Below are 9,375 nucleotides of genomic sequence, written 5' to 3' on the forward strand. Positions count from 1 at the left end.
ATCCAGGTCATAGTTATCCAACGAAGGTTAAAATCAAGGGCAACTGGACTTGGTTGAAGATACTGGAAGACATTTCGTCCCTCATCCAAAGGACTTCTTCAGTTCTGACTGACTGGCAGGGAAACTCCGCTATTTAACCTCAGAGGCCTCAGGTGAAGATACCAACGATGGTCGTTCAGTCTTGGCCACAGGTAGTCTTAACGACTGTAACGACTGTCGTCACAGCAACCAGGAACACTAATGAACCAGCGGTATCGATGACCCGGGATAACGACCCCACTGAGGTTAAATAGCTGAGTTTCCCTGCCAGTCAGTCAGAACTGAAGAAGTCCTTTGGATGAGGGACAAAACGTCTTCCAGTAAGGGTAAAATAAATATGTTAATGTAGTTAATGTATATTCCTAAGCTTCTGACCTTTCAAAGGAGACCACAATTATGCATCTAGGCCTAATGGTTGAGGAGTTATTCCTGATTGATTTTGGGTATGTTATTTTAGGTGTTTTTCCTGGAAAAGGGTGTCTGTTTTCAGCAGGTTAAGTACGACTTGAGTACAAGTCTCAAATTCGCGTCCCCATCTCTGAGAGGTATAGCCAGATGGGAAAAGTCAGAGAACCAAGTCTGTAAAAACTGCTAGTGTTGAAATGTCACAGTTGTGAAAGTTGTGTGAAATACTTCATAAAAAGAGCAAGTTGCTTAAGAGAAATATGGGAAGTTACGGAGATGACTGGGTGTTTTGAGTTTGCTCCTAATCAGTCTGCATATCAGGAAGTGCCTTCATTTATCTAAAACAGAGGTGTGTTAGTTTAGTCAGTTGGAAAATGTGCCGTTTCTGTAGTTGACCAGGGATTCAAGGTTCACCCAACATATAGTAAATATTTGCAGACATAAAGGATTGGCTGTTAATGGTCGTATTTTACCATTTAGTCTTGTGAAAGTAAATGAACGTTAAATTGTCTGGTATCTCTCATTTCTAAGCCTGTCACTTTGCAAGGGTTGAGTTGTGAACTACAGTTTTTATTTGACATTCAGTGACACAGCAGCTGCCGGTGCGGTCAACATGTGTGTCTGTGCGCAGCAGATACATACAGTGCCTTGCGAAAGTATTCGGCCCCCTTGAACTTTTCGACCTTTTGCCACATTGCAGGCTTCAAACATAAAGATATAAAACTGTAATTTTTTGTGAAGAACCAACAACAAGTGGGACACAATCATGAAGTGGAACGAAATTTATTGGATATTTCAAACTTTTTTAACAGAAAATTTGGGTGTGCAAAATTATTCAGCCCCTTTACTTTCAGTGCAGCAAACTCTCTCCAGAAGTTCAGTGAGGATCTCGGAATGATCCAATGTTGACCTAAATGACTGATGATGATAAATAGAATCCACCTGTGTGAAATCAAGTCTCCGTATAAATGCACCTGCTCTGTGATAGTCTCAGAGGTCCGTTTAAAGTGCAGAGAGCATCATGAAGAACAAGGAACACACCAGGCAGGTCCGAGATACTGTTGTGGAGAAGTTTAAAGCCAGATTTGGATACAAAAAGATTTCCCAAGCTTTAAACATCCCAAGGAGCACTGTGCAAGCGATAATATTGAAATGGAAGGAGTATCAGACCACTGCAAATCTACGACGACCCGGCCGTCCCTCTAAACTTTCAGCTCATACAAGGAGAAGACTGATCAGAGATGCAGCCAAGAGGCCCATGATCACTCTGGATGAACTGCAGAGATCTACAGCTGAGGTGGGAGACTCTGTCCATAGGACAACAATCAGTCGTATACTGCACAAATCTGGCCTTTATGGAAGAGTGGCAAGAAGAAAGCCATTTCTTAAAGATATCCATAAAAAGTCTCGTTTAACGTTTGCCAGAAGCCACCTGGGAGACACACCAAACATGTGGAAGAAGGTGCTCTGGTCAGATGAAACCAAAATCGAACTTTTTGGCAACAATGCAAAACATTATGTTTGGCGTAAAGGCAACACAGCTCATCACCCTGAACACATCATCCCCACTGTCAAACATGGTGGTGGCAGCATCATGGTTTGGGCCTGCTTTTCTTCAGCAGGGACAGGGAAGATGGTTAAAATTGATGGGGTGAAGATGGATGGAGCCAAATACAGGACCATTCTGGAAGAAAACCTGATGGAGTCTGCAAAAGACCTGAGACTGGGATGGAGATTTGTCTTCCAACAAGACAATGATCCAAAACATAAAGCAAAATCTACACTGGAATGGTTCACAAATAAAACCTATCCAGGTGTTAGAATGGCCAAGTCAAAGTCCAGACCTGAATCCAATCGAGAATCTGTGGAAAGAACTGAAAACTGCTGTTCACGAACGCTCTCCATCCAACCTCACTGAGCTCGAGCTGTTTTGCAAGGAGGAATGGGCAAAAATTTCAGTCTCTGATAGAGACGTACCCCAAGCAACTTACAGCGCAGCAAAAGGTGGCGCTACAAAGTATTAACTTAAGGGGGCTGAATAATTTTGCACGCCCAATTTTTCTGTTTTTTATTTGTTAAAAAGGTTTGAAATATCCAATAAATTTCGTTCCACTTCATAATTGTGGAACGCTTGTTGTTGATTCTTCTTGATTCAGTTTTATATCTTTGTTTGAAGCTTGCAATGTGGCAAAAGGTCAAAGTTCAAGGGGGCCGAATACTTTCGCAAGGCACTCTAGTATGTGTTATGTAAGTAGTGTATACAGTGAGGAAATTAAGTATTTCAACACCCTGTTATTTTGCAAGTTCTTCTGATTTCTGGATTATTATTTTTTTTTAGATTATGTCTCTCACAGTGGACATGCACCTACGATGACAATTTCAGACCCCTCCATGATTTCTAAGTGGGAGAACTTGCAAAATGGCAGGGTGTTCAAATACTTATTTTCCTCACTGTATATGTACAAAATATGGTGCCAATCCATCAAGCTGATGAGAGATTTCACCAGATGACCGAAAAGTTTGACCTGCTGGTGATCCACTTAAGAGAAATACGGGAAGTTACTGAGATGACTGGGTCTGTTGTTGAGTTTGCTTCTACTGAGTCTGCATATCTGGAAATGCCGCCCATTTATCTAAACAGAGGTGTGGTATTTAAGTCAGTTGGAAAATATTCCGTTTCTTTAGTGGAAGGTGACCAGGGATACAAGGCTCACCCAAGACACAGTAAGTATTTGCAGAAAGAAAGGATTGGCTGTTAATGGTAGTATTTTACCATTTAGTCTTATGAAAGTAAATGAAGGTTGATTTGTCTGGTGTCTCTCAATTGTAAGACTATCACTTCGCAAGGATTGAGTTGTGAACTGCAGTTTTCATTTGACATTCAGTGACACAGCAACACTGCTGTGCGTGTTTACTGTACATTAAAATATATTAAAATTTAAATAAATGTAAAACATATTGATATGATCTATCATGGCTAACATGTCACTTTTAAACTCTGAAAACCAGGTCAAAATGAAGAGGCTGGTTGGGTATTGTGGGCTCATCTTGGCATTTCTTTTGAGCTGCACAGAACAGGCACAGGTACATTAACCTCTCCTCCTCTTTGCAATGTCTTCCCCCTCTATTTTCTTTAATATGTTTAGGACAAGAACATATTTAGTTTCTTCTCTAGCTCTGGCCGTAATGCCTGTATTTTTAAGTTGCACATTTACAGGTCACCAAGTCTCACTTTAAAACTGTTTCTGTGGTATTCCTAGGAACAGAGGAAAGCAGTTTTTTCTCAAGGTATGGTGAATGTTATTATTGCTTACAGTAGCCTATACTTACAAGTTCATGTAAATTATCCAAATGAATTACAAATTAGGTACAAGGCACAATGCATTCTAATTTAAGGTTGATCATCCTCCTCTTGTTTTTTTTCTCTTGTCATGTTAACCTCAGGAACAGACTGCACACAGATTAAGGTTCGCTCACCAAAAGCATCCAGTGGGGTTTATGTAATAAAGCCTCCGGGAGTCAAGACCCCATTTAAGGTATCATACCTAAACCTGACATGAACACACGTCAGTTTTGTAAGCTGAAATGACAACTTCCGCTTGCAGATTTCATCAGCTGTAGCCAGCTAAATTATGCTAAACCTAACTTTATGAGTCTGTTGGAAATGCCATCTTCAACTGACTTTTAATGTTTCCACATGACATTTTAAAATGAGGATGCGGTAAAGGGGCGGTAAATATGTACTTGATGGCTACATGAATGATATTGTGCTAAAAGACTGTATTAAGCATCCTTGCATGCACTTGTTTATTTAACCCATATTGTGATCTTTTCCACAGCCCTGTACAAGAAGTCTCAGTCACACACTTTCCCAGTCTTCTTAACAGTTTTGTAACAGCTGGTCTCCCTGCTCAGGTGTACTGTGAGATGCGACCTGATGGAGGCTGGATGGTGTTTCAGAGGCGCATCGGAGAAGCGGTTTCCTTTAACAGGAAATGGGCAGCATATAAAAATGGTTTTGGTAATCTGACAGGTAAGTAAAGTACTTGTTAACTGTACTGTGTCATTACTTGAATTCTAATTTACAGTTTGTGTAAATATCCCTTCATACAAATGAACATACAAGATAAGGGATTCAATTTGCTGTTAAGGTAAAACATTGACAAAAAAGCAATTTTCCCTAACTTTTGAAAAGTGTTTTGAATAAGGGCATCCTCTGAGTAGTAACATGTAGCCTACTGGAGAAGTGATTTTGTGCGAAGACGAGAAATGAAATGTAAATCCTCGTGCTGTGCCGATTCCCTCAGGCGACCACTGGCTCGGTCTGAAGAGGATTTTCTTTCTGACCAAACAAAAGACCAAGAAGTGGACCATGAGAGTCGACCTCTGGGACCACGAAGGTGGCTCTGCTTTCGCTGAGTACACAAACTTCAAATTGGGCAATGAGAAAGCAGCTTTCAAACTGCATGTCGGGAAATACAGAGGAACTGCAGGTACTGCAGGCTTTTCTAATGACTTCTTTTTAGCTTTTCTCTTTTCCTTTTGCTCTTTATAAACACACAGATGCCCTCCCATTTATTTCCCTCTCTTATGCTGGTTGGAATAATCTTTTGTCTTACTTCTGCACTACTTCTGAAGTCTGTGAGCACAATTCAGTGATGGAGGTTTTATTGTATATTGTTGTTTGCCTTAAACTATTTACCCAGGAGTCCACATTAAAATATGGTTTGTTGCTTCTTTCAGACCCCAGTAAAATTTTTAGTGCTTATGGTTCCCAATAAAACTTGCTCCTTCAGTCTCTAACTAGCTAGTGTTGGCAAAACCTGTTCCTGATAAAGCTGGATAACTGGCTTTGACTCCTTATTACTTATACTATTATGCTACATTTAGCATGTCAAAGATTTTAACATTTTAATGACAAAAGTAAAACAAGAGGATATTTGAAAATGAAGGGAAATTCAATGTGCCATCATCTTGTACTGGTACTTGTGCTCACAGTGACCACTGAATTCTAAACTACAGTCTCCCTTAAATGTTTTCCAACTTTGTCCAAAGGTGATGCCATCCGTGGTGCCTATCCAGGCATTGACCAGAATGGCTACGGCTTCAGCACCAGTGACCGTGACAATGACGGCTGCTCCCCGTGCATCTTTGGTGACATCGCTGAAATGAAATGTTCCAGTAGACGCAGTGGCGGTTGGTGGTACAGCCGCTGTGGCTCTGCCAGTCTGAATGGCGACTGGCATCCTGGTGGTGACCACATTGGTTGGGCGTCAGGGCTCTACTGGCAAACCTGGAAAACTCCGCTTTACTCCGTAAAGGCTACCAGAATGATGATCAAGTCTGTGTGAGAGGACCCAACACACTTCTCACTTCATGCTGGCTTTTCTTGTAGCACAGTGAGAAATTTTATTAGATTTTAGTACATGTATCACATGGGTCACAAAAAAAAAAAAAGTTTTGTTAGTTTTAGACACTGGTTGTATGGTTTATTTCAACACTTCCAAGGTGTTTTTTGCCTTAAGAGATCGATTACTCTTTTATACATGTAAAGTAGACATTTGATATGTGCCAGTGGTCTATGAGGTCATCATTAAGGCACTCCATTCAAAAAGTAGAGAAATTAAAAACATTCAAAATAAGAATTATAGATGCCAATAATTTCATTTACAGGCATCCCTAAAAATTTTTGTATTCTTCAACTGGTTGTTACATAAATTAAACATCTGACATAAAGGCAGTTAACTTTGGATCCTATTGCTCAATCATAACCTTTTAAAACTTGTTGTCATTATTTTACTTGTCATTTCTGGTTTACCAAGTCACCTTGCTGAAGATTTATTTCATTGTGTTCCAGAGTAAAAATACATATGTTTGCAGATGCCTGTTTTGTCCAGTGTTTTTATTACTGTTAAAACACCACACCATGTGATTAACAGAGGGCACTTCACTGTGAGTTTATCATCAAACTTACATCCAGAACCTTTGTGCGCCAGTTTATACATAATCCTAGAAAGTACAACACCTAAGAAGTTATGTTTCCCTACTTTCCATCAACAACCATTTCATACAATGTTGAATACAACTCTGGCAACAGTATCAGTTTTAGCAGCAGTTTAAAGCGGCTGTAAGCCACATTCACTGCATTTAAATATCACACTAGAGCACCAGCATCTCAGTCTGAAACTTCCACCGTCTGGGATAACAGTCTGTAGTGTATAAACCATCCCATCAGTCATTTTGAGACCGATTTATGGGTTTTTGTAACTGTCAGAAAACAGTCACAGTCAGAATCATCTGAAGTAATGCAGGCTAGAGTCTGGTTCTTCTTACATCCAAGGCTTACAAAACTGAAACATCTGGGGAGCAGAGAAGTGTTCAAAAAGTGGGAAATAACTGGGATCTACCCCTGAATTGAGGCACAGCCTATATTTCAAGTTAGCAATTTGACCAGCTGCTAAGGACCTAAGGCCTAGGCTAAGAATAAGTGAGGGACAGAAATAAATTTACACTCACAGAAGTGAGTACACCCCTCACATTTTTGGAAATATTATCTTTTCATGTGACAACACTGAAGAAATTACACTTTGCTACAATGTACAGTAAATGGAAAGTGTCACATGGAAAGATTTAGATTTAGGGGTGTACTCACTTTTGTGAGACTGTACATCATACATACAGTTAAATGTTTTTGATCTTGTTTTAGCTGTATGTTTTTCCTGTGATGTACATTGAGAGTGTAACGAAAACTGGAAAAATTCCTGTACACATACCTGGGCAATAAATCGAATCAGATCTGCTTCATCTGATTTTGCTTCGGTTAGTGAACTAACACATCTAGCCAACCTTTTTAGGGCATATGTAGGACAAGAGAACATTAATCATATTCTTAACAATGGAGGAGGTGGGTGGATTTCGTGCGGCAGGTGGTGGGCGAGGCACATCTCCCAGGCATCCACCAGATGAACATTCACATCTTTGAACACAGCTTTGAGCACCTTGTCACCGTTCACCGCATACCAGTCGCTGTAGGCTAGTGCAATAGTACAAGTCAAAGTTCTGGGGTTCCCGGTCCGGATGACGACCAGTGTGTCTAGAGCCCTGTCCAGTAGCCGCACCACTGCCCTGCGGATGCTCTGCAGCCGCCGGATGTAGACCTCGATGGGGAAAGGGTAGAAATGAGTCCAGATGCTGAGAGCTACGACAGTGTCGGTGCCTACGGTTAAGCCATCTAGTTCATTGGCAATGTAACGCAGCTCGGCGGTTGGAAGGACGTTATAACGGAGAGGAGGACCGTGGCAGTGATATGTCACCAAGATGTTGTTTGCATAGTTCAAGGCCATGAAAGGTCCAATGTGCTTTGGACTGTGCAGGTTAAACTCCTAAAAGTATTACAGAGGGAACAGATGAAGCTGCAGTGTGGACAAAATCAAACTGTTGGCAGAAATCCCTGTGGATCAGTTACCTGGTAGTGCTACTCTGAAGTACTCAAACCACTGCCTGATGGTGGAGTCTCCATACAGGTGGACCTTCTTGCCTTTCAGACACTGACTGATGGCAGAAGGGGTGCTGAATTGTTGAACTGCGGTGCCATCTAGTGCTCACTACACACCCTGGTAGTAATAGCCAGAAGGTCCAGACTTCACACTGCTGCTCTTCACCTCCAGTTGACCTGAGACGAAGTTGTTTTATACATTTTGTACCATCAAAAAAAAGTTTATACACAGCATCTTTATAAATGTGTCACAACTACATAGATTTTTTAAAGGTTCAGTTTTAGTATTACTCAAGGTATGCATGTGTTGAACTATTTTCAGCAAAAACACACATTTGGGAATAAGTGATCAGCATGACAGTGTATGTGGAGTGGTCACTCGCAACAGTGTGGCTCATTTATCTGTATAATCCTTGCCTATATATATATATATATATATATACATATATATATAATTAGGTAGTTCCATGCTACCTTCCATCGTTGTACAAGAAACACACCCCTGGTTGAGTCTCACTGCCCTTTTCAACATACACCAATCAGTCATAACTTAATGACCACTGACAGGTGAAGTGAATAACTAATAACTAATTATCTTGTTACCATGGTTCCCGTCAGTGGGTGGGATGTATTAGGTAGTAAGTGAACCTTGTGTCCTCAAAGTTGATATGTTAGAAGTAGGAAAAATGGGTAAGCGTAAGGATTTAGGCTACTTAGAGGCCAAATTGTGATGGCTAGATGATTGGGTCAGACCGGCGCAGGAAGAGCTGCTTTTCATGTTAGGCCTGCTCTGTCTACAGCTGGAACTGTTACAATGTGTAACCTTCATCTGCATTTTCAAAGCAGCAGAGCCCTCCTCTCTGTCCCCAGCCTTGTGAGGGCATGGAGAACATGTGATATTCTACTATGCTGTGACATTGGGGCATGTGTGGTGAGTCATTACGCATTGTGCAATTCTGGGTGGGAACTGCTTAATTAGTGCTCTGGGAAGGTGGATTTTGGCTTAATGGTACCAGATGGACCCAGTAAAGCATAGACTCATACTGCTTCGCCTCTAACCCAATAGCGATAGCCTTAAGCCTGATTTATACTTTTGCGTCAAATCGACGGCGTAGCCTACGCGTAGCCCTGTTCCCTACACAGTAGCCTACGCCGTAGCTACCATGCTGTAGATACTAACATCCGTACAGCCAGCCGGATTCCTATCTGCATGTGCAAAAGTGGCCCTGTCCACCAAAGAAGGTTTCCACAAAAGCACCTGATCATAATTACTCATGTGCTGTTGTCTGATACTTTCAGAAAAGCTGACAAAGCGTTATTTGATGCAAATGCCCTGTCTAGATCTGAAGCGCTAGTAGGTAGCTAGGTACCAGCATCACCTGATGGGACAGAGAACCAGAATTTTCAGTCATGTTCAGTCATGTCAAAACAAATAA

At 41.2% G+C, this 9,375-nt stretch overlaps 1 protein-coding gene and 1 pseudogene across 1 annotated transcript; one reads left to right on the top strand and one right to left on the bottom strand.

Annotated features, from left to right (window-relative positions):
- The first annotated feature begins 3,016 nt into the window (after nt 1-3,016).
- LOC119918338 (angiopoietin-related protein 5-like) lies at nt 3,017-6,328 on the top strand. Its single transcript, XM_038739025.1, has 7 exons — nt 3,017-3,168; nt 3,454-3,528; nt 3,705-3,732; nt 3,889-3,980; nt 4,360-4,477; nt 4,752-4,937; nt 5,500-6,328. Exons 2-7 carry the CDS (start codon nt 3,460-3,462, stop codon nt 5,793-5,795), a joined length of 789 nt encoding a protein of 262 aa, XP_038594953.1. The 5' UTR covers nt 3,017-3,168; nt 3,454-3,459; the 3' UTR covers nt 5,796-6,328.
- A 953-nt stretch (nt 6,329-7,281) lies between these two features.
- On the bottom strand, nt 7,282-8,420 carry LOC119918516 (annotated as a pseudogene).
- Nucleotides 8,421-9,375: the final 955 nt, after the last annotated feature.

This window comes from Micropterus salmoides, unplaced genomic scaffold (assembly GCF_014851395.1).
Source record: "Micropterus salmoides isolate LMB-PRFRI ecotype aquatic unplaced genomic scaffold, ASM1485139v1 Ms_hic_scaffold_23, whole genome shotgun sequence".
NCBI lineage: Eukaryota > Metazoa > Chordata > Actinopteri > Centrarchiformes > Centrarchidae > Micropterus > Micropterus salmoides.

What these genes read in the sequence shown, in the direction of transcription:
- LOC119918338 (XM_038739025.1), top strand. Translation starts at nt 3,460, where the DNA reads ATGAAGAGGCTGGTTGGGTATTGTGGGCTCATCTTGGCATTTCTTTTG. An exon ending in GAGTCAAGACCCCATTTAAG is followed by an intron (nt 3,981 to 4,359) that starts GTATCATACCTA and finishes CTCCCTGCTCAG; the next exon opens with GTGTACTGTGAGATGCGACC. An exon ending in TGGTTTTGGTAATCTGACAG is followed by an intron (nt 4,478 to 4,751) that starts GTAAGTAAAGTA and finishes CGATTCCCTCAG; the next exon opens with GCGACCACTGGCTCGGTCTG.